This window comes from Lemur catta, chromosome 21 (assembly GCF_020740605.2).
Source record: "Lemur catta isolate mLemCat1 chromosome 21, mLemCat1.pri, whole genome shotgun sequence".
Lineage (NCBI taxonomy): Eukaryota > Metazoa > Chordata > Mammalia > Primates > Lemuridae > Lemur > Lemur catta.
The window spans coordinates 9,802,822-9,826,474 of record NC_059148.1 but is presented as its reverse complement, the minus strand read 5'-3'; the positions used below and the strand labels follow the sequence as shown (position 1 = coordinate 9,826,474).

General features: G+C 48.1%; 1 protein-coding gene and 3 gene segments (V, D, J or C); all 4 read right to left on the bottom strand.

The window, feature by feature from the left end:
* Positions 1 to 2,707: 2,707 nt before the first annotated feature.
* Positions 2,708 to 3,394, bottom strand: LOC123626195. The segment is given in 2 exon segments: positions 2,708 to 3,213; positions 3,330 to 3,394. Coding segments are annotated over 2 exon segments (552 nt in total).
* A 1,814-nt stretch (positions 3,395 to 5,208) lies between these two features.
* Positions 5,209 to 9,692, bottom strand: LOC123626193 (immunoglobulin lambda-1 light chain-like). Its single transcript, XM_045535099.1, has 5 exons — positions 9,623 to 9,692; positions 9,187 to 9,494; positions 7,855 to 7,944; positions 6,205 to 6,376; positions 5,209 to 5,294 (listed from the first exon to the last, which is right to left on the bottom strand). The coding sequence occupies exons 1-5, from the start codon at positions 9,666 to 9,668 to the stop codon at positions 5,209 to 5,211; spliced, it is 702 nt and encodes a 233-aa protein (XP_045391055.1). The 5' UTR covers positions 9,669 to 9,692.
* Positions 9,693 to 12,898: 3,206 nt separating this feature from the next.
* LOC123625676 lies at positions 12,899 to 13,444 on the bottom strand. The segment is given in 2 exon segments: positions 12,899 to 13,238; positions 13,364 to 13,444. Coding segments are annotated over 2 exon segments (384 nt in total).
* Positions 13,445 to 21,034: 7,590 nt separating this feature from the next.
* Positions 21,035 to 21,818, bottom strand: LOC123625684. The segment is given in 2 exon segments: positions 21,035 to 21,623; positions 21,731 to 21,818. Coding segments are annotated over 2 exon segments (411 nt in total).
* Between the last annotated feature and the right edge of the window lie 1,835 nt (positions 21,819 to 23,653).

The following is a 23,653-nucleotide window of genomic DNA, read 5'->3' as shown; positions in this document are numbered from 1 at the left end:
TTACCAACACACCTGCACCACCCGATTCTGAACGCTCAGCCCAGAGGGCAGCTCCCCGGTCAGGGAGGCTGGGCTGGTGTGAGCTCTGAGCTTGCCCCTTGGGAGGAAGCACCTGCCGTCACCACTAACTCAGGCTGCTGAGCAGGGGCCCAGGGACCATGCATGTGAACCATGGGGGTTTATCAGGCCTTGCTCAGCTCTGAGAAGATCCACAGCTCCCCCTGCTGGGCTGTGATAACCATTGTCTGTACTTTCTCTAGTGTTGAACATCTTCCCTAAGGCCTGATTTTTTTCCTTGTTACTTTTTCTCGGGTTCATCCAGAGAGTTATTTATTTATTTTTTTTAAGTTTTAATATTTTTAGTTCTATAATTTCCATTTTTTTTTTTTTTTTTTTTTTTTGAGACAGAGTCTCGCTTTTGTTGCCCAGGCTAGAATGAGTGCCATTGCGTCAGCCTAGCTCACAGCAACCTCAAACTCCTGGGCTTAAGTGATCCTTCTGCCTCAGCCTCCCAAGTAGCTGAGACTACAGGCATGCGCCACCATGCCCGGCTAATTTTTTGTATATCTATTTTTAGTTGGCCAGATAATTTATTTCTATTTTTAGTAGAGACGGGGTTTCGCTCAGGCTGGTCTCGAACTCCTGACCTCAAGCGATCCACCCGCCTCGGCCTCCCAGAGTGCTAGGATTACAGGCGTGAGCCACCGCGCCCAGCCCCATTGGTTTGTTTTAATGACTTCTACTTTTGTCTGAGATTTGCTTCTTTTCCATTTGTTTCAAGAATATCTGAAATTGCTCATCAAAATGATTCCATGATGCTGATTTCAATATCTCTGTCATATAATTTCAACACTAAGTTGTCTCATTGTTGGTGTCTGTGGACTGTCTTTTCCTTTTCAAGTTGCGATTTTTATGGTTCTTGGCGATTTTTTTTATTGTGTCATGGGCATTTTGTTTAAAATTTGTACTTGTTTCATATATATATTTATTATTTGAATAGATTTAGGGGATACAAGTGGTGTTTTATTATGTGGATTTGTTGTGTAGTAGTGAAATACGAGGTTCAGGTAGACCCATCACCTGAATTGTGTATACCTAATAGGTAACTTTTTATCCTGAACCTTATTCCACTCTCCATCCTTCTGAGTGTCCAGTGACCCTTGTGTCACTGTGTATGGCCATGCCTACCCACAGCTTAGCTCCCACCTATACGTGAGAACATGCAGTATCTGTTTTTGTTTGTTTGTTTCTGAGTCACGTAACTTAGAATAATGGCCTCCAAGTCTAACCAAGTTGTTGCAAATGGCAGTATTTCATTCTTCTTTATGGGTGAATAATATTCCATGGAGTGTGTGTGTGTATGTCTGTGTGTGTCTGTGTGTGTGTCTGTGTGTGTGTGTGTGTGTGTGATGTTTTCTTTATCCAGTCCTGGTTGATGGGCACTTAAGTTGACTCTGTACCTTTGTGACTGTGAACTGTGCTGCAATAAACACACAAAGGCAGGTGTCTTTTTGATGTAATTATTTTTTCTCTTTGTGTAGATGCCCAATAATGAAGTTGCTGGATCGAATGCATCTATTGAGATTATAATATGGCTTTTGTGTTTGGTTCTGTTTATGTGGTGAATCACATTTATCGCCTCACATATGCTGAAACATCCTTGCAGCTCTGTGCTGAAACCTACTTGATCATGGTGAATTAATATTTTTTATGTGCTGTTGGAGTCTGTTTGCTGGCCTTCTGTTGAGTATTTTGCATCTGCATTTATCAGGGATGTGGGTCTGTACTGGTGCTGTGTTCAGCTGCAGTGCTGAGAGTGGACCTGCTGACCTCGTGCCCCAGCTCAGGGCAGTGCTGTCAGTATTCCCTCTTCCTCTGCACTGTGAGACAGCTGGTGTGTGGTTTGTTTGTCAAGTTTAAGCGTGTCCCCCTCTATTTATCCAAATCTGAACATTTTTTGGTCATGGATGGATACTGAATTTTATCAAATGTTTTTTCTGTATTGATTGGTGAAGTCATGTGGTTGTTCTTTGGTCCATAAATATGGTGGATTGTATTGGGTTACCTTTGCATAGTGAACCAACTTGTAATGACCTCCATTTGGCATGGTGTGCACTTCTTGTCATCTGTTACTTAAGTACATTTGGTAATCTTTTCTGAATAATTTATGTGTTTCTAAGTGACATCTGCTTTGTTTGTTTATTTTACTACCAGGAGAATGTTGGTACCAGCAGTAGATTGCTCAATTTGGCAAGAATTGTTATCCTAACCACATTCAGTGTGTGAATCACAAAGTGAAAATATCTATTTATTTATTGATTTCTCCTCATTTCTCTTTCAATAATTTGTAGTTTTCAGTGTATAAGACTTTTAATTTTCTCAAATTTATCTTTAATATTTCACATTCATACTACTACAAATATTGATTTTACTTAATAATGTTTGCTGGTTCATTACTAGTGCATAGAACAAAAATTATTTCTGTGTGTGGATATTGTGTCACAAAACCCAGATGGAAGCATTTGAACCAGTAGCATCCCTCAGTCCCTCCTAGACCCTGAGCAGGGCATGGGTGGAACCAATGTAATTTTGTCTCTTCCAATGTCTCCACTGAGATCTTTTTCAACTCTAATGAAGCTTTTTTTTTCTTTTGCCTATGAAAACCTGAGTAGGATAAGAATGTATTACCTGTCTAAAAGTTGAATGATTATGACACTTTGAGATCTACCAGTTCATAGAAAATGGCATGTTGCTTGAAGATGTGACAACAGAAGTCACTCCCTGAGCTAGACTTGCTCAGAGCCACCAGGAGGGGTGACGGCACGAGGCCAGGAGAGTGGAAAGGAGGTTTATGTCTCACTTCCCTTTGGGTCTGGAGCACTGTGTAAGCGTTAGCGCTGTTGTGCCATATCAAACAGTAGTAGTCAGCCTCGTCCTCAGGCTGCAGCCCAGAGATGTGCAGGATCCCTGCGTTGGCCGAGGCATCTTTGGAGCCAGAGAAGCGGCTGGGGACCCCGGAGCCCTGGTGCTTATCTGAGTCAGACTTGAAACTCAGGAGGTACCGGGGAGGGCTCCCTGGCTTCTGCTGGTGCCAGTGCACATATTTACCACCAACACTGATGTCACTTCTCAGGGTGCAGGTGAGTCTGGCTGATGCTCCAGGAGATGCCGAGAGGGAGGGCGGCTGGGTCAGCACAGGCTGGGACAGGGAACCTGCAGACACAGACACCCAGGCGTTGGAGCAGTTAAAAGTTAGGCTGCTTGAGGGCCTGTGTCAGAGGGGCTGACACAGGCTGGGGCTGCCCCAGGTCTCTGAGGACCAGCCTCACCTGTGCAGTGAGACAGGAGAACAAGAAGGAGAGGGGTCCAGGCCATGGTGGACACTGCCCTGCTGACACCCAGTCTCACCTGTTACCCGGGGCGGCTTTATCTTCCTCAAGGGCCTGGAAGGGGAGGGGCTGGCCCCACACATTTGTTTCTCTTCCTGGTGATCTCTGCCCCACCCTGAGATGCAGCTGCAGCCTGGGCTTGGTTCACCACACAGAAAGGACAAATGAGTAAGACTCAGAGTTGGCCACATGGGAGGAACAAGGGAGGAAGCAGCAGTTGGAACCTTCCACAGACCTGTGAGCAGGAGGACACAGCTGCTGAGTCCCCATCAGTGAGCACAGGGCCCAGCCCCAAAGCCCAGGCTCCCTGGAGTGACTGGTCCTCACTGAGCAGCTGTGTAGGGACCACAAGGCTGTCCCCTAGCGCCCCCTGCTGGTCACAGGCACACACCTCCCATGGCCCAGAGACCTGAGATCCCAGCTGGTCTCTGCAGCTCCCCAGTCACTGTCTCTGGTCACACAGCTGTGGGCTGGCTCCCTGGTGGAGTGACCCCAACACACTGTGAGTGATTCCTGGGGTTTCTCACTTCCAAAAGGAACCCTGCACTATGAGAGTGAAATCATGTGCACATATAACAGTTTTAGGTGACAGTTCCCCAGAATTATCTACATTTTAGAAAAACCTAAATGTCCATCATGTGCCATCATTTTAGGCAGCACAGAGGCTGGAACAATGGAGTGAATTACACTTGCATGAACAGGCTGTTTATGGGAAAGGAATAGAAGAAGAATGTTCCAGAAATTGGCTCAGTGATATGTTTAAAATTGAGCAATTCAGAAAAGTTTTCAAAAGTCACGCAATGATTTTAGAATATTAGTACTTACTAGATTTGGTTTGTGAAAAATTAGAGTTCAGAAGGCATAACATTTATTTTTTCTTAGTGTAACACATTTCTTAATTTTATGAAGTGAGCTCTATCTTCCTAAATTTGTACTTTTCAGATTATCTGTGTCTTATATTTCTTATTATTATTTTGTTTTAGATAGAATACAATGTGTTTCTATTCTTGTTTACTCTTCTTTTTTATAGTTTACTGGGAAGGTCAGTGTGACATTTTAATGTTTCAGCAGGGACGTTGATGCCTGGGCATATGAATGCAGACACCGTCCCTTCCTCTCTGTATCCCAGATCCAAATGTCCTTCACTGTGCAAATGGTCCCAGACTCCTAGAGTCTGAAGCTGTTTTAGTAAATAACTTGTGAGCAGGATCCTGTGATTCCCTCAGGCCTCTCTCCCCAAGGTACCCAGAGATCCTTCCCATTTATTTCAGGCAGGTCACCCCTGGATTAAAGTCCATCAGTGACTCCCCATGGCTGTTTGCATAAACCCCACACTCCTCCTCCCCTCAGCCCCTTCCTGGTCTGGCCCCGCCCACCCCACAGCCCCCCTGCAGCCCCTCCCCTGGCTCTGGGGCTCCAGCCACGCCCACTGCTCTGTCCTGGGACCCCCTGAGCTCCTGCACCTGCCCTGGCTGCAGCCAGCGCCTGCTCTGTCTGTGGGAGAGACGGGCTCCAGCTGGAGGCCAGGGTGGGAGTGACATTTTGAAATGGTCTTATATACGTTATATGCACCATGCACAATTTTATGAATTTTTACATTACATATAGTGATATTATGTGTTGTCATCTGGATGGATTTCACCCTCTGTTGCACGTTTCTTTTACTAGTGGGAATTGGATAGTAATGTTAGTATTTTTTTGTACTTGTAAAATTTTTGTTTCCTTTTAAGTTTTAAGAGACTCTGTGGGCATTGTGGGCAAAAATGGGTGAGAGGCCATCAGAGGTGGCCCGTGTGGACTCCTGGTCCAGGAGAGCGGGTCACCTGCTCTGGAGCAGAGCACAGAGAGGATCTCTCCGGGAGGACGGCTCAGAGGAGGGGCCCTTGCTCAGGATGCTGGGTGTCACTAGGAGGTCACCGAGGGGGAAACGGGGTTCATAGAGGGAACACAGACTGTGGGGATGCTCAGCCCTGTCCAGAGGAAGACTCAAAGAGGGGACGGCAGACACTGGTGTGGGGGCAGACGAGGTGGGGTGGGGGTGGGGCTGAGGCATCCAGGGGGACAAGGCCCAGGGCCATGAGGCTGGTTTTCCTTCATTAAAGGGGAGATGTTTACCCACAGCTGTGCCTGTCCTCAGTTACCCTAGTAGAGACTCAGCTCTAGGACAGGAATTTTCAGAGACCTTGAAGCTCAGACCTGGCAGGAAACATTCCGGGGAAGCTGGAGAGAGATGGCAGCCGAGGAAATAGGGAAGGGGTGGAATGGCATGTGCCTCTGAGGTGGGACATGGGGACAGAAGACTGAAGCCCAGGCTGTGGGAGAGGAGGTGACAGTCCAGAGTGTGCAGTGGGGGAGGGTGACTCCAGAGACCCTGTGATGTTGCAGCTGATGCAGGGGAGGCCACAGGGAAGAGCAGGTCTGAGGGCCACAGTAGGGTTCATTATGCATTTGTCACCATGAAGTGACAGTGTGGAAAGAGGTCAGCACAATTTAGAGACATTCATGTCCAGGGAACTCAATTATGTCTTCATAGGAATAATGGGGGTGTCAAAATAATCATCTGGCAGGGAACTTATGCTGACTTATTCATTCATTCTTTAAACGAGTATTTAAAGAAGGCCGGCCATGTATTAGGTGCTGAGAATGGAACAGGAGTTTAGGGACAGGACCCAGGTGACTGGAGCAGGAAGAGCCAGCACTAGAGTAGGATAAGGATGGCAGCAGAGGACACCCCAGGCCTGAGGACTCCAGTTTGACCTCAGAAGATTTGACTGCTGTCAGTCGGGTCTTCCACCGACCCCTCTCCCTGGCATACAGCTTGGGTAGACAGGGTGACTCAGTGGCTGCAGGGCCTGTGTGTGCCCAAGGTTCCCAACACCGGAACACCTCAGGTTTGTCCTTGCATGGGGTGTAGGTGCGCAGGACACAGGTCTGTCCTGAGGGTGGACACAGCAGCAGAGGGCACTCAGACCTCCCTCCAGGATAACCTGCAGGGAGGAGCACAGGGGAATGAGCCCTGCCCCCAGGCTGGCTCAGGCCATGATGAGCCTGGGGTCATTGCAGCCAGGTCTTCCTGCACGAAGCAGGATCCTCCAATGTGCACCCCATGGGCAAGGACCCGCTCAGCCTGCTAGGGCATCCTCAGACCTGCCTGTGGCCTGAGGCTCGTCCTGCCCGTCCTTCCTCCCTCTCTCCTTTCACAGGGGTCAGAGCTGTGGTCTGAAGCCCCCTCCCACCCCAGCCAATTCCTTATGTGTCTATCAATTGTGCCCCCCCACACACACAAAATCACTTTCTTGTCTAATTCCTTCTTGTCTCTGCTTCTCAGAGGCTCCAAACTCAAATCAATTTCTATGTAGAGAGAAAAGCTCATCCATGGCACCATGAGGAGCACGGTGTTTTCATGAATAGCCTCATCCCCAAGCTGGAGCCCAGAGATGAACTGAGCCCAGCGCTGGCGACGTCATCCTTGCATCCAGAGAAGGGGCTGGAACCCTGAGCCCTGGCACTCACCTGAGTCTGAGTAGAATCTCAGTAGATATCACACAGGGCTCCCTTGTTTGTCCTGCTTCCAGTAAATGTCAGAGCCAACACCATTTATGTCACCTCACTCTGTTTTCTGTCAAAGATCCCTGTCCTACATTCTGTACTGTCTAAGGATTTTCAAATGTTTTAAAGTAGTTATTGCCCACTTCTCAAGTGGTTCATGAATTCAAGGTTTTCCATGTTATTCCACCAGGGTTGGGACATTTGTTCCTTTGAATTTACATTAAAAAAGTCTCCTTCGATATTATCAATCTCAAGGTGTTTTAAATTTAGAAGCAAATTTTATGATGTTATATGCTTCTATTTAGACATGGAATCCATTGTGTTTGTTCTATGGAATTTGAAATCTATCCTAAGCCTCTTGCATGCCTAGTTCTGCTTCTGAACTGTCAATGAACCTTTCTTCCATTTGTTCTAGAAACAACTGTATACCCTTTAAAATAATTTCATTTTAAGATAGGTCTCAAAATTTCAGTGTGTGTCCCACTCATATTCTGTTCATTTGAGAAACATTTGAGGCTATTTCCTGAATTTAATTTTTTCCTCATTATTATTAGAAAGAAAAGTGAACATTCCCCAAAATTCTGACTATCCTTTATTAAAACACATTTATGGTAGGTGATATATAAAATATGCATCATTTTTACTTTGGTAATATTAAACCATTCTCCCATCAATGTAGCCTAAATCTGTGTTTACTTGAGTCTCATTTTATTCCATTTAATGGAATTTTTATTTTTTCCCATGCTATTATTTTTCATTCTTTGTGATGAGACTGTCTAGGTTCTGTGCGGGCTATGTGGTTAGTGATGGTGGCACCGTGTGAGCACAGAGAGAAGTTACTGCGGTCACATCCCCATCCAAGTCCCAGTTCCCAGTGGAAGGAACATCCTCTGCTGAGGCATCAGGGGACACTCACTGGACCTGCTGTGTCCCCTGTGATGACCGAGGGAGTGGCATGCTCAGGAGCAGGCTCCAGACACGCCCGGAGGCCAGTGTAGCCCTGGGGCTACAGCACCCGGCACAGGCGGCGTCGGTAACACGCTGGGTCTGCTGGGCCGGGCCTGGGTGGACGCCTCACTCCGCCCATCCACTGTCTCCGCCAGGAGCTCTGCTCGTGAACAAGCGTGTTCTGCTTCACGGAGGGAACAGGCTGAGCGTGGGACTCAACACTGCCCCAGTCTAACGTGGCCTGAAGTCAGTGACTCATGAAGGGCCTCGGACCTTCAGCTGCTCATGTGCGATTAGAAACAGGTTGGCGTATGAAAAGGTTCTCAAAACCATTAGCCATTAGGGAAATGCGATCACATCTACAGTAGGACACCACTGCAGTCCCGTTAGGGAGTCTCTAAACAAAGTGATGGATAACAACAAATGTTGATGAGAAGGTGGAGAAATTGGAACTCTCAAGTGGTATTATGAATGCTACAGGCATTCATAGGTATGAATACTATGGGAATACTATAGGTAAACTGGTACAGTCCCTTACAAAAGCAATCAAACATTTACTCCAAACGAGTTACTATATCTCCTGAAATTCCACTCCTACCAATCTACCCAAGATAAGTGAACACATATATCCACAGGGAAATTTGAAACTTGTGTACCAGTGTTTACAACAGCACTATTCATAAAATGAAATGGCTTAAGCAACCCAGACATCCAACAACCAGTGAATAAATGACCTGTAGAATATCCATACTATGGAATATTATTTGGCAGTAAGAAGGAATGAAGTACTGATTCTACCAAGTTACATTTTTATACATAGCATGTCCAGAAAAGCAGACTAATAAATATTTTAATGCACTACTCTCCCAAATTATGTTGAAAAGAAAAATCCAATTTACAACCCAAAGTTATAATAATACTAGCTATTAGACTAATACTAGTTCTTTTCTGGGGTGAAGAAAATATTCTAAATATATATTATGGTGATTGTTGCATGACTCTGTAAATATTAAAAAAATTGAATTGTACACTTTAAATGTGTGAAATTTATGATATGCAAATTATATCTTAACACCTGTTTTTAAGAAAACAATACGAAAGACAGCAAAGTCTCTGACTTTGGAATGTCACTGATCCTATAAAACAGGTCTGTGCTCTGAGAGTCAGACCCTCAGGTGTGGACCCTCTAGTGTTGGCCACAGTTGGCCTGCTGGCTGGTGTTTGTCACAGGGAGTCATGAGGGTGATCACAGGGGAGCAACAGCAGGTTTCTGCCTCAGTTCCCCCTGTGTCTGGAGCACTGTGTCAGCACCCAGGCTATAGTCCCATGTTGAACAGTAATAATCAGCCTCGTCCTCAGGCTGGAGGCCCGAGATGGTCAGGGAGGCCGTGTTCCCAGACTTGGAGCCAGAGAAGCGATCAGGGATCCCCGAGGGCCGAGATGTCCCGAGCATCACAGTTTTGGGGGCACCACGAGAAATCTGCCGGTACCAGCCCACAGTATAACTTCCGACATTGTTGCTGTTCCCAGTGCAGGAGAGGGTGACCTTCTGCCCCACAGACCCCGACACCGAGGCTTCCTGGGTGAGTCCAGACTGTGCCCAGGACCCTGGAACAGAGCAGGTGGAGACACAGAGGTGAGTCTGGGGTCACTGCCCACCCCATGCTCTCCAAATAAATGGGGAAAGTCAACCCAGGTGTCCCCAAGAAGCTCTTCTGCTGTCCACAGCCCGTCACCTGAGCAGAGAGTGAGGAGGGGGATGAGGAGAGGGGCCCAGGCCATGGTGGAGACTCCTGTGAGCTCTGATTTCTGAGGACCCACAGCTGCCTCAGAGCTGCCCAGGGTCTCTTGTACCCACTTCCCCCACTGGAGGGGCCTGCGGGGCCTTCCATGCAAATTAGTCCTCTCCCCCCTCATGGCCTCCACACCCTGAGCTCTGAGGCTTCTCTGCTCTGAGCCTCCCCAGGGCTGAGATGCATCAGCCAGTTTGTCCCAGGGGACAGGGGACAGTGAGCACCAGGTCCCCAACAGGGAGCATGTGGCTGGTCTCCAGCTGGGCAGGCCCACAGCGCCCCCTGCTGCCCCAGGGATGGATTCACTGGGGTCTGGAATGCCCAGCAGGGGACCCTGGGACACACTGGCCTCCCCACCCTCTGGCCTGCTGCCCCCTCCTCAGAGAGAGGGACCTCTCCACCACCCACACCTGCTCCACAGGTGCTTCTTTACCTTGGCTCAGCCCTGATTCCAGTGCCGGGGCCTCCTCAGCACGTGACACTGTGGCCATTTCTTCCACTGTGGATTGTTCCGGAGTCAGCACAGCAGAACCACACGGGGCAGGACAGACCAGACGAGGGATATTGGTTGGAAAGGTCTAGAATCCTGGGTTTGCTCCCTCTTCTGCCCACAGTACTTCATGACTGGGGGTTTGTCTTTTTGTCTTTCAGTTGTGAGATTTTCTTGTGGGCTCTAGATGTCAGAGCTTTCTCAGAGATGCTGTCGGCACATGTTGCTTCCATCAGTCGTTGGCTTTTCGTCTCTTTGTGCCCTTTGCATCCTCATTTTTGAAAATTTCCATCAAGTCAAATTTAAATCTTTTCTTGTATGTTGTGATTTGGTGTCATATCCAACAACCCATTGCAAAATCCATGCTTATTAAGATTTCTTTCTATGTTGTCTCTTAAGTGTTTTATAGTTTTAACTATTGAATTTAGATTTTTAATCCATTTTGAGTTAGTTTTTTGTATGTTGCATAAGTTAGGGGTCCATGTTTACTATTTATCGTGTATCTACCCAATGACTTCAGCAGTATTTTCTGAAGACCCGAAAAACCTGTCATGTCATCTTGGACATTCGATGGACTATAGGTGTGTGGATTTATTCCTCAGCTCTCAGTAATATCCCACTTAATTGCATGGCTGTCCTGATGCCTATTCTACACTGTTTTGATTAATGTAGGTTTTTTGTCAGTTTAGAAAGTGTGATGTGGAAGTTCTCCAACTTTTTTCTTCTTTTATGAGAGTGTTTTGACTACTTAGGATTCTTCGCAATTCCACATCACTTTTAGGGTCAACTTTTCTATTCAGGAAACAACAGCATCAAGAGGAACAAAACGTGGGGCTTGATAGAGACTGTATTGGATCTGTGGCTTGCTGTTGGGGTACAGTGGACCCTCCTTATCCAGGGCTTCCAAATCCATGGATTCAGAAAACTGCAATAAAAAATATATAGAACAAGTAACAATGCACGATAACACAAATAAAAATACAGCATAACAACTAGTTACATGCCTTCTACATTGTATTTGGTATTGCAAGTAACCTAGAAATGATGTATGCAGTAGGATGTGCACAGGTTAAATGTAAATACTATGCCATTTTATAAATGACTGGAGCATGTATGGATTTTGTTATTGCAGGTCATCCTGGAAACAATCCTACATAGATACAGAAGGACAACATGACAATATTCACTGACCCAATCCATGGAAACAAGATGCCTTTCCATCTACTTAAGTGATTTTTAATTTCTTTCACAAATATTTTGTAGTTTTCACTGTGCATGCTTTTTGCTTCCTGGTTAAGTTTATTTCTAAGGATTTCTAATGCTATTTTACATTGAAATTTTCCCTTAATCTCCTATTTAAATTGTGTATTACTCATGTATAGAAACATAACTTAATGTTTCCTGTTTATTTTATATTCCTCAAATCTCACAAATGTATTAATTAACTGTGATATTTAATAAATTGTTTAGGAATATAGGATTCATCATTTCTGGATAGAAATAGGCTTACCTTTCTTCCCCCCCAACATCAGGGACTTTTACTTGTTTTCTTGCCTAATTTCTCATTGATTTGACTTTCAATAGAATGTTGAATAGATATGGTGAAAAAAGAGAACATTTTTGTCCTGCTCGTGATTTTAGGGAGACAACTTTCAGTCTTTTACAATTGAAAACAATATAAGCTCTGAGTGTTACCTAAAATTTCTTTACAATATATTTATTATATATAATATATTAAGATATACATATATATATATATAATACGGAAGTTTGCTTCTGTCCCTATTTTATTGTCAAAAATACTTTCTGCATCAATGTAGACGATCAGGTTCCCGCATTAATCATTCTATTAATGTGGTGTGTTATGGAGTCTGACGTTCTTTTCTTGAACCACCTTTGCAATCTTGGACACATCGTGCTTGTTCATAATGCACAATCCTTTTAATATCCTGCTGGATTCAGTTTGCTAGTATATGCTAAGATATTTTTCATCTATATTCATAAAGGCTATTAGTATTAATATTGTTTTTCTTTTAAAGTTTTTGGCTTTGATATCAGATAATGCTCACTTCATAGAATGAGTTAGGATGTGTTCTCATGCGTGCTATTTGTTAGAAGAGTTTGAGAATGACTGGATGTTATTCTTTTTTTTTTTTTTTTGAGACAGTCTTGCTCTGTTGCCTGGGCTAGAGTGAGTGCCGTGGCGTCAGCCTAGCTCACAGCAACCTCAAACTCCTGGGCTTAAGAGATCCTCCTGCCTCAGCCTCCCCAGTAGCAGGAACTACAGGCATGCACCACCATGCCTGGCTAATTTTTTTTTCTATATATATTTTTAGTTGGCCGGATAATTTCTATTTTTTAGTAGAGACGTGGTCTCACTATTGCTCAGGCTGGTCTCGAACTCCTGACCTCGAGTGATCCACCTGCCTCGGCCTCCCAGAGTGGTAGGATTACAGGTGTGAGCCACCGCGCCCGGCCTGGATGTTATTCTTTAACTGTTTGTGTTTGTGTTGTGTTTCAGAAACTCTGTTTTAAACTACACATATACTCTGTGGACTGATTATGATTATATTCGATGACCAGCCTTCAAGATATGGAAGGACAAATTGGTATTTTGTCAGCAGACACATACAACTCAAGTGTTCAGTAGCGGCAGGGGAAGAGCTGCACACCCCGATGGGGACAGGCTGAGGGCAGAACCAGGGCAAGGATGCTCTGGGGGTTTCTTGTCTCACTTCCCCATGGTCTGGAGCACTGTGTGACTAGCACTGCTATCATAAGACTGACAGTAGTAGTCGGCCTCGTCCTCAGACTGCAGCCCAGAGACAGTCAGGGAGGCAGAGTTGGAGGAGCTGTCGATGGAGCCAGAGAACCGATCGGGGACTCCAGAGGGTCTTTCATCATCCAGATAGATCACAGTGGTGGGGGCACTGCCCGGGCGCTGCTGGTACCAGTGCACATAGCCATCCCCAATGTTGCCACTGCTGCGGGTGCAGGAGATGGTGACCTTCTGCCCTGGAGTCCCCGACACAGAGCTGGGCTGGGTGAGGACAACCTTGGCCAAAGATCCTGCATAGTGGGAGAGACACAGAGAAAAGTGAGAACGGACTACAGTCTGTCAGCAGGGAAAAGGGAGAAGCCATCATCCCAGGTGACATCCAGGAGCCCTCCCTGAATTCCCTGCAGGCAGCCACCTGTGCAGTGGGCCAGGAGGATGAGGAGGAGCGGAGCCCAGGCCATGGTGGGGACACCCGAGGCTCTGCTTCCTGAGCTGACAGCCAGGACTGGGTGCACCACCTCCTCCTTATCTGTCATCCTAATGCTCAAGGTGGGAGGTCTCCATGCAAATTTCTCCCTTTCTTGGGGCTACACAAGCCCCTCCTTTGACCTCCCACTGGCTCTGGTGGAGGAATGGAGAGACTGTCCCAGGGGGAGGGCTACACCACACAGAGGACGCAGGGACACCTGCAAGTGTGTGGAGGGAGAGGGCTGACTCTATGGGGAGGCCCTGGGGAACCTGAGCAGGTGCTGAGACCATAGCGCCCTCTGGTGGACGCGGGAGACACGTTGGACTCGGGTAGGGGCTGGTGCTCAGGGCTCCTGCCCTCCCCACCCCGCACTCCTCACAATTGCAGCTGCTGTAGCAGGTTCTCTGCTCACCATCCTGTGCTCACTGAACATTTAAACCTCCAAATCTTTCCAGATGGATCAAGGGCCACTACTCTGGTAAAGACATCCTGATTCACTTTGCACCATTATAGGTGATGAATATTTCTAGGAGAATGGGGTGTGCTTGCAGGAAAGAGAGGTGACGGCTCTGCCTTCTCCAGGAGGGACCACATGGAGCAAAGCTGTGAGCACTGCACTGAAAGGAGATCCAACCATGCAGGCAGAGAGAGCCTAGGACCAGAGACCAGATCTCACCATCAGCAACACCTTGAGAGCAGGAGACCCTGACGAGGCTGGGAGGGGAGGGCCCAGGGGGGCGTCGGGGGAAAATTTCAACAGAGCCCTTCATCAGTGAGTACTATGGAGAAAACATGAAAAGTTAGTAGGCTACATGAGTGTACATGTGATTGGAAGAGAGAATTTGCACAGCTGGTAACTGATTAGATCTCTGGGTAAGATGAAGATGAGTCAATATAAATGTGTAGTGTCAATTTGTGGCCTAGTTGGGTGTTACTGCTGCTGTCCTAGGAGGTATTATATAGACCCTGTTTGGGGTACTTTGGTGAGGGTTTCTTTTTCTATTTTGGAAACTATTCATAGGTAACAGGTACTAAGGCAGATGACAGCATGAAAGCAAAGCTCTTCAGGTGCCAGCAGTGGGCTGTGCTGTCACAGGCGTGGACTGTGTGTGCATCACAACTTAGAGGCTGAAGATGAAACTGTTGGAGACCCCACGGCTTACAGGGATAGAAATGTATCAAAACTCATTTTAATTTTGAGAAAACTGTCATTTATGTATTCAAATATTATGCAAATATTTGTGAAAAATATATTTTAAACTCACCTACTATCCTCTGCTTGGTCACAGGTGGCAAAGTATCATGAGGAGTCAGAAGAGAACCCCACCCCCAAACCAGAGGTGTGCTCACACCAGTGGCCCCTTTAATCCTGAGGATGGAAAATCCTCTTATTTTTGGTTTGTCACCTGTGATGTTCCCTGGGTTATGGAGTCGGCGTCCTCATTCCACTAGGGCCTTTGAGACAGTTGAAGATTTTTCACAGTCTCCTCCCTCCTGCAACACCTCCTCCCACATTCTCTCTCTGATCTGACCTTCATTTCTCTCTCTGTGACCATCACAGGAAGCCCAAGATCAAGGACATTAAATGAGAACTTTCCCAATCTTTTCCCCCATTTGGCACATTCTGAAATTTCGGGATGTAGACTCAAGATGATTCAACTCAATTTTTTCAACTTTTCTTGTATGTTACCCCTGAGTTATGTAGTTGTCTCCCTAGATTATCCCCAGGTATTTATATTTTAGTTCTATTTTACTAACCCATTTATTGATGCTCCTTTCCAGAAGTATTTTCCATCACATGTTCACACGTCCATGGGAAATATCAGACATTTATCTTCCACAGAAAGAGTCAGGGATACGTAAGGCGTGCACTCCTCCACTAGAGGAGAGGTAGTCACAAAATTGGTAAATGTCGGAATTTATACCTGGAAAAAAAATGAGAACCTGTGTAAATGTAAAACCCGCGGTTTATGTTGGAAGAAAAAGTCTCTGCCAGAGGGAATGTGTGGGTGGGATGTTCATTGCAGACTGTCAGTCCCTCCTGCTGTATGTCTGCCCCACCTCCACCCTGCTTGGATGAGGGAGGAGAGAAATAAGGACACTGGGGAGGACACTTGGTATCCCCCATGACATTGATTCCCATGGGAGGGGCACCTTCTCTGTGGGTGGAGGATGTCCAGTCCCTGTGTCTACTCCACAGAACAGAGCCAGCCTCTGCCTTCTGTCCTGGACACAGTCAGTGTGGCACTGAGGTCGCTATGAGAGGAGAAGCAAAGACAGAAAAGAGGAGGAGACGCGTTCAGAGGGGCGGGGAGGAAGGTGGTCCTGGCAGGGCTGTGTCTGGGGAACCTGACCAAGGAGAGCGGGCTTCGCCAGGGCCCAGGGGAAGTCAGGACGCTCTTCGTGTGCCTCAGAGTGACAGGTCTGTTAGGGCTGGGAGGAGCTGGTGAATGATCGTGAGGGACAGGAGCTCAGAGGTTTGGGGTCCCCAGGGGAGGCAGAAAAGGCAACATGGGGAGGACCAGGGGAGGGAGGAGCATCCCTAGCAGAGAGGAAGCCACCATGGGATCTGCACAGAGAGCCCTGCCCTCCAGGGGAGCCTCAGGGACCTGCAGAAGGGGATGGAATGAATGGCTGGGGGTGTGAGGCAGCTACAGGCACAGAAAACCTGTGGGAAGATCGACCACTCACAGCACAGTCCGATCTCAGCTCAGTGACCTCTGTGGGATCTCATGCCTGCCACCTGTCACCTACACTGTGACTTCCAATGTGGAAAAGTCCCACACCCTTCATCCTCTCAGGACAACCTAAACATCCCCTTTCCCTCAAAAGATTCCTGTCCCCACCTGTCCTCCCTGTTCTCAGGTCACTCTGGGCAGGGACTTGACTGTGCTGACTGACTTTGCTGCTGCTGCTCAGGTCTTCACAGTGGGAGCAGGTGGCAGCTCAGGAACTGCACACGGCTGGGGGTGGGGAGGGTGGTCACCTCTTTGGTAGTGGGGACAGGGACCTGCCTCTGAGCTGCACTTGCATAGCTCACAGTGTTGTCATGGGGCATGTATATGACATGAGAATGTCCCTGGAGCCCTGTGGGGACACCCAGCACAGCCTCCTGGGCTCCACACTGTTGACAGGGGACACCTGAGTCTGTCCTGTCCTTCTTGGTGGGTGGAGTCACCTCATGCAGATATGGCCCTGCCATGCTCCTCTCCACACCTTGGTGGGACTCTGGCCTGGACAGAGGGTCTCTTTGGGTGGAGAAGGAAGAGATGGCCTGAGTCACCCCCACGGGCTGAGGGAAGCCCATGCACCGAGTGCCTCCCTGGGGTGGAGCTGTCCCTCCTGCACGAGAGTCCCACACCCATGGGGTCATCACACCCAGTCCCACAAGAGGAGGTTCAGCCTTTTGTCTAATGAGGACCTAATGGTCTCTCTCTCTCTCTCTCTCTTTGTCTGTCTGTCTGTCTGTCTGTCTCTCTCTCTCTCTCTCTCTCTCTCTCTCTCTCTCTCTCTCTCTCTCTGACCCACACCGCCTCCTGCTGGCCACAGACTCACAACCCTCTGCTGATTCCCACTGCACAGCTGAGCCCTCCTGGCAGATGAAGCTGCTTCTGATCCTTTTCCCACCCGGGGAAAGGTAGTGCGGGGTGCTGGAGACTTTGCTCCCCAGGGGCCCTCATGTGGGGTCACCATGGACTGCAGGAATCCACCGTTCGCCTTCTGCATCCCCAGCCTTGCACTCGCCATCCCCTGCAGGGACACCAGTGACCCCACTGTGACAGGTCATGGTTTCTACTCTCAGGCTTTCCACACACTCTGCTCACACCTTCATAATGTCCCTCTTTCCTTAATTTGTGTCTGTTGACCTTATTTTCCGTGCTCTGGCCCTTCCTGCAGGACCCCTAATTAACACTCCCAATCCTGTTTGGATCACAGACAGACTAATTTGTGTAAATAAATTAACTGTACCATGCAAGAGTCAAAAGTGCCAACCAGCTTGTTTCCCTTCGAAAGATTCTGTGCCCTGAGCAAGGAACAGCTGTCCACATACAGGTGACAAGACTCAAAATGTCCTATTAACCATGGTGCAGACATCCTGCAAGTGGAACGGAGGTTCCACGGAAGGGCTGCAGCCTCTCACAATGGGGCATAAATGGCTGAAATTTTCACCACTGATTCTGGCTGTTGCCACAGCAGTGAGAGCCCAGTGACCTCATGGGATGGTCCTCGGGCTCTGACCAAGATGTCACCTAGAATGGGTTAATTTTCTTCTTTCAAGAGAGAGACAGGTCAGCTCCAGAGGCTCTGACTTTAGCACACTTGGATAAGCAGGAAACATTTCAAAATCATCATGAACTGTTTTTCTCATTTCTGACAATTCAGAAACATTGCATGGAAAATTGAGAGTAGAGCCTTCTTGAAACTGAAGATGCTTCCAAGTAGAGTGTATATATATCCCAGTTATTTTAAAATTTTAAAATTGTCATAGGATGAGACGCTGAGCAGGCTGAGTTTTTTGTCCCACTTCCCCATCTGCCTGTGTCACTGTGAGAAGCACTGCTGTCCCATATGGCGCAGTAATAGTCAGCCTCGTCCTCGGGCTGCAGCCCAGAGATGTGCAGGATCCCTGCATTGGCCGAGGCATCTTTGGAGGCAGAGAAGCGGCTGGGGACCCCGGAGCCCTGGTGCTTAGTTGAGTCTGTGTGGTAGTACAGCAGGTACCGGGGAGGGCTCCCTGGCTTCTGCTGGTGCCAAAATATACCATAGCTGCCAACGCTGAAGTCACTGCTCAGGGTGCAGGTGAGTCTGGCTGATGTTCCAGGAGATGCAGAGAGGGAGGGTGGCTGAGTCAGCACAGGCTGGGACAGGGAACCTGCAAACACAGACACTCGTGGGTGCTGGGGCAGAATCCAGGGTGAAGTTCTTCATGGGTCTTAGACAAGGGGCTGACACAGGATGGAAACTGAGACTCAGTTTACATGGCCTGTCCCTACGTGTGCAGTGAGAGAGGAGCATGAGGAGGAGAGGAGCCCAGGCCATGGTGGACACAGCCCCTGGTCCCCACAGTGGGGCTGGGCTGCCCCAGGCCTCCTTTTTTGCCCACCCTCTGCAGAGGAGGGACTGATCATGCAAATGTGCTTCCATCCAGGGACTGCCCAGCCCCTCCCTGAAACCTGAGCTGGAGCTCAGCTCTCCCTGCACACTGAGGAGGAAGCAGCTTTGCTTTGCTCCCTGGGGGAGCCCTGGGAGGAAGCCCCTGCTGAGACCATACAAAGAGCCCTGCTCAGGGGACTGTGCCAGGCCAGAGAGGACACAGCTGCTGAGTCTCCATCAGTGAGCACACGGCCCAGCCTTTAGGCCCAGGCTCCTTGGAGTGAATGGTCCTCACTGAGCAGCTGTGTAGGGACCACAGGGCTGTCCCCCCGTGCCCCCTGCTGGTCACAGGCACACACCTCCCCATGGCCCAGAGACCTGAGGGCCCAGCTGCTCTCTGCAGCTTCCCAGTCACTGTCTCTGGTCACATAGCCATGGGCTGACTCCTTGGTGGAGTGACCCCAACACACTGTGAGTGGTCACTGGGGTTTCTCACTCCCAGAAGGAGCCTTGGACTAGGTGCAATCATGTGCATATACAGCTTTTTTAGGTACCAGCACCATATAATTTTCTACATTCTAGAAAAACCTAAATATCCCTCATGTGCCATCATTGTAGGCACCACAGATGCTGGAACATTGAGCTGATGTGAATGGCAGGGACAGGCTGTGCAGGGGAGTGGGATGGAAGGCCAACACTCCAGGAATTGGCTCAGTGATTAAAATTCAGCAACTCAGAAAACATTTCAAAACTCACACAATGAGTATACCGACTAGCAATGATTTGTGAAAAATTAGTAGTTGGGTAGAAATAACATTTACTTGTTCATAGTCTAACATATTTCTTAAGTTTTTCAAGTGAGTTTTTTCTTTCTAAATTTGTACTTTTTTGATTATCTCTGTCTTATATTTCTGGTTAGTATTTTGTTTTAGAGAGAATGCAATGTGTTTGTATTCCAAACATAATTTTCCTTATTTTTATTTTCTTACTCATATTTTTTATAGTTTACTAAGAAGCTCAGTGTGACATTTTAATGTTTCTGCAGAAATGTTGATGCCTGGACACATGAATGAAAACACCATCCCTTCCTTTCTGTATCCCAGATGCAAATCTGCACACAAACGGTCCCAGACTCCCAGACTCACAGGCTCTTTTGGTAAATAACTATGTCCAGGATCCTCTGATTCCTTCAGGCCTCTCTCCTCAAGGTACCCAGGGAGATCCTTCCATTCTGGTCTGGCAGTTCGCCCTGGGATTAGACTCCATCCTTCCCATTGATGTAGTCCACCTCTACACTTACTTAAGTCTCATTTTATTCCATCTAAAGGAATTTCTATTTTTTCATAGGACACTGTTTTGCATTCTCTGTCATGAGGGTGTCTGGATGCTGATGGGCTGTTTGGCCACTGATGCTGGCACCGTGTGAGCACAGAGAGAAGTGACTGCAGTCACGTCCCCATCCAAGTCCCGGTTCCCAGTGGAAAATCCCCTGCTGAGGCCTCAGGGGACACTCACTGGACCGGCTGTGTGTCCCCTGTGCTGAGTGACAGAGTGGCATGCTCAGGAGCAGGCTTTAGAACAGGCCTGGAGCCCTGAAGCTGCAGAGCCCAGCATAGGTGGAGTCTGCAAGACGCTTTATCTTCTGTGCCTGGAATGGAGGTTTCCCCTCACTCTGCCCATTCCACTGTCTGTGACAGGAGCTCTGTTCTTGAACAAAAATGTTCTGCTTCACGGAGGGGAGCAGGCTGAGTGTGGGACTCAACACGGCCTCAGTCCCAAGTGGCCTGAAGTCAGTGACCCATGAAGGGCCTCAGACCTTCAGCTGCTCCTCTGTGACTGGAAGCAGGATGGCGTTTGCGTCGATCCCCAACACCACCAGCCACTAGGGAAATGCAGTCAAGTCTAGAGAGATAGACCTCTGCAGACCCATTGGGGTGGCTATAAACAAAATGACACGTTATCACAAATGTTGGTGAGAATGTGGAGAAATTGAAACTCTTATATATTATTCATGGAAATGTAAACTGGTGCAATACCTTTGGAGAGCAATCAGACATTTCCTCAAAAACAGTAATTATATCAGCCTGAAAGTTCACTCCTATCAAACCCAACAAAATACACACATAAGTCCACAGGGAAATCTGAAAGTTGTCTACCAATGATTACAGCAGTGTTACTCATAAAATGGAAAGTCTTAAGCAAAGTAAATGTCCAACAACTCATGAATGGTTTAACAACGTGTAGTACATACACACTATGGAATATTTTTTGGCAATAAAAATGAATGAAGTACTAAATTATGTCTTGATACATTTCATGTATGAAAATTAACCTAATAAACAATTTCATGCATTAATCTGCTAAGTTATGTAGAAAGCAAAAATTGGATTTACAAGCCAAAGTCATAGTAATACTAGCAATTAGACTAATAATTGTTTATTTGTAGGGTGATGAAAATATTCTAAATTCGTGTTACGGTAATGGTTGCACAACTCAATTAATAACTAAAGAAAATTTGAAGTGTATATTTTAAATGGGAGAATTTATGACATACACATTATAATATATCTCAATAAAGATGTTTCAAAACACAATATGAAAGCGGGCAAGGTCACTGGCTTTGGAAGGTCCCTGACCATTGAAAGCAGGTCTGTGCTCTGAGAGTTGGATCTTCAGATGTGAATGCCGTGGGGTTGGCCACAGTCGATCTTTTGCCTGGCGTTTGTCACAGGCAGTCATGACAGTGATCACAAGAAAGCAGCGGCAGGTTTTTGTCTCAGTTCCCCCTTTGTCTGCAGCACTGTGGGACCACTCAGGCTGTCATCCCAGGCTGAACAGTAATAATCAGCCTCGTCCTCAGCCTGGAGCCCCGTGATGGTCAGGGAGGCCGAGCTGCCAGACTTGGAGCCAGAGAATCGGGCAGGGACCCCTGAGGCTGTATTACTATCATAGTAGATGAGGAGTTTGGGGGCCGTTCCTGGGAGCTGCTGGTACCACTGCACAGAATTACCCCCGATGTTGCTGCTGCTGCCCGTGCAGGAGATGGTGACCCTCTGCCCCGGGGCTCCAGACACCGAGGGCGGCTGAGTCAGCGCAGACTGGGCCCAGGACCCTGGAAGGGGAGAGACACAGACAGGGTGATTCTGGGTCTGGAGACAAGAGGACAGAGCAGGGCCCCATGGTGTTCCCAGGGCCCTTCCCCTGCCCGAGTCAGGTCACCTGTGCAGTGAGCCAGGAGGGTGAGGAGCAGAGGGGCCCAGGCCATGGTGGGGACTGTCCCGAGTGCTGCCTTCTGTGCCCGCAGCTGAAGCAGCTTCCCCAGCTCTGTCCTTCCCCTCTTCATCCCCTGAGAGGGGAGGCTCCCTCCATGCAAATGAGCCCCAGCTTTCTGCCCCCACCCTGGGCCCTGGTCAGGCCCCTGTGCCTGAGGGTGTCAGGGGTGGGCAGGGGCGGGGCTGTGCGGTCCCCGGGGGTGGGGAGGTCACAGCTGTGTCCTGAGCAGAGGGCACCAGGCAGGGCAGGTGGCTGGCTGGTCCCAGCTCTGATCACCCCACACCTCTCAGAAGCATCCCCCGAGCGCCCCCTGGTGTCCAGGCCCAGACACACCATCCTGTGACATAGTGACTTGAGTGTCCCAGAGCCAGCCCTGTCTCCCCACTGCTGTGTCCACTGCCCAAGTCTCATATGACCCTGATTTGTGAGAGCCATTAGGAATGACCCTTCAAGATATGATGCTAGAAGAAAATACGGTTTATACTGATTGATGAGTGCTGTCAGTCTTCTTAAATATGACAACATTCTAACAATTTCTCACTGAAATGAATATGCAGTATGTATTATTTTGATAGAAAAAGAATACAGCTTAGCAGAAAAGATAATTCCAATTACTAAAGCCACAAAAAACAAACAAAAGTTTGTGTCTGAGTAGAAACCTTGTGGAAGTATTACTTTTGCACCATCCTGGCGTGTGTGTGTGTGTGTGTGTGTGTGTGTGTGTGTGTTTGTATGTATGTGTGTGTGTGTGTGAGTGTGTGTGAGTGTGTGTGTGTGTGTGTGTGTGTGTGTGTGTGCAGGTTGATGTGCAGTTATTTTTCCCACATTGTCCACTTTGATTTTCCCCGGGTCAAACCAGGTCCCTAGCTCTTCACTTCCTCACTCCCTCATGTTCAGTTTATTCTCACATGTTGGGGAAAACCTTCCCCCGTGACGGATTCTCAGATGTTACCAGCCCTTGAGTCCATCCTGAACTTTCTTCTTAAAATTCCATCGATTGTATTCCTCAGTTCTTTAATTTGTGTTTGGTTTGAGTTTATATACCTTAATTTTCTGATATTTTCTCCTTTTCCATTTGTTTAAAGAGTGGTTGTAGTTACTCATTGAAGGGATTTTATGGTTGTTGCTTTACAAACCTCGGTGACATCATTTAGCGTCTGAGCTGTTAATATCACAGTGTTCACGAGTGTTGATTTCATCTCTCATTTAAGTTGTCATTTTTCTGGTTCCTGATAAGACGAGTGGCAGTTTTTGTGCCCCAGACACTGCGGTGTTCTATTAGGAGACTCCGGCTCCCATTTAACCCTCTGTTGTCAGGGGACCCTCCTGCCCAGGCGAAGCACAAGGGCCCGGGGTCGCGGCTCAGCTCCCCACTGCCCAGCAGAGCGGGGCCCTGACTCTCGCCGCCCCAGGGCTGCTCACACCTTCCTGGGGAGAGGGGAGCTGATTTGCACAGACGTGTCCCCTTCAAGAGGGGTGGGAGATTAGCTGACCACTGGACTCTGCTGGGCGTCACTGACACCAGGCAGGGGAGCGGACAGCTGGAGCGCCAGAGACCGGACCCCTCCATCTATCCAGTGTTCTCATCGCTGTGGGGAGTCAAAGCTCTGCTCTTCACTGGCTGTCAAGATCCCCCATGTCAGGGGTCAGGGTGGGGTCCTGGGGTGCTGACTAGCTGTGGCTGGTCCCACGTCATTCATCTCATTGCTGGGGTTGGGGGTTCAAGTTCGAGTCTGCACTGGGCCCTGCCAACCTCACACGGGGGGATTGGAGACAACCAGCTCACGCCAGCACTGCCTTATCCGGCCTTGTGGATGCTGGTTGGGGGTGAAGGTTCCGCTGGTCACTGAACCCCACCGACTCTGCCCA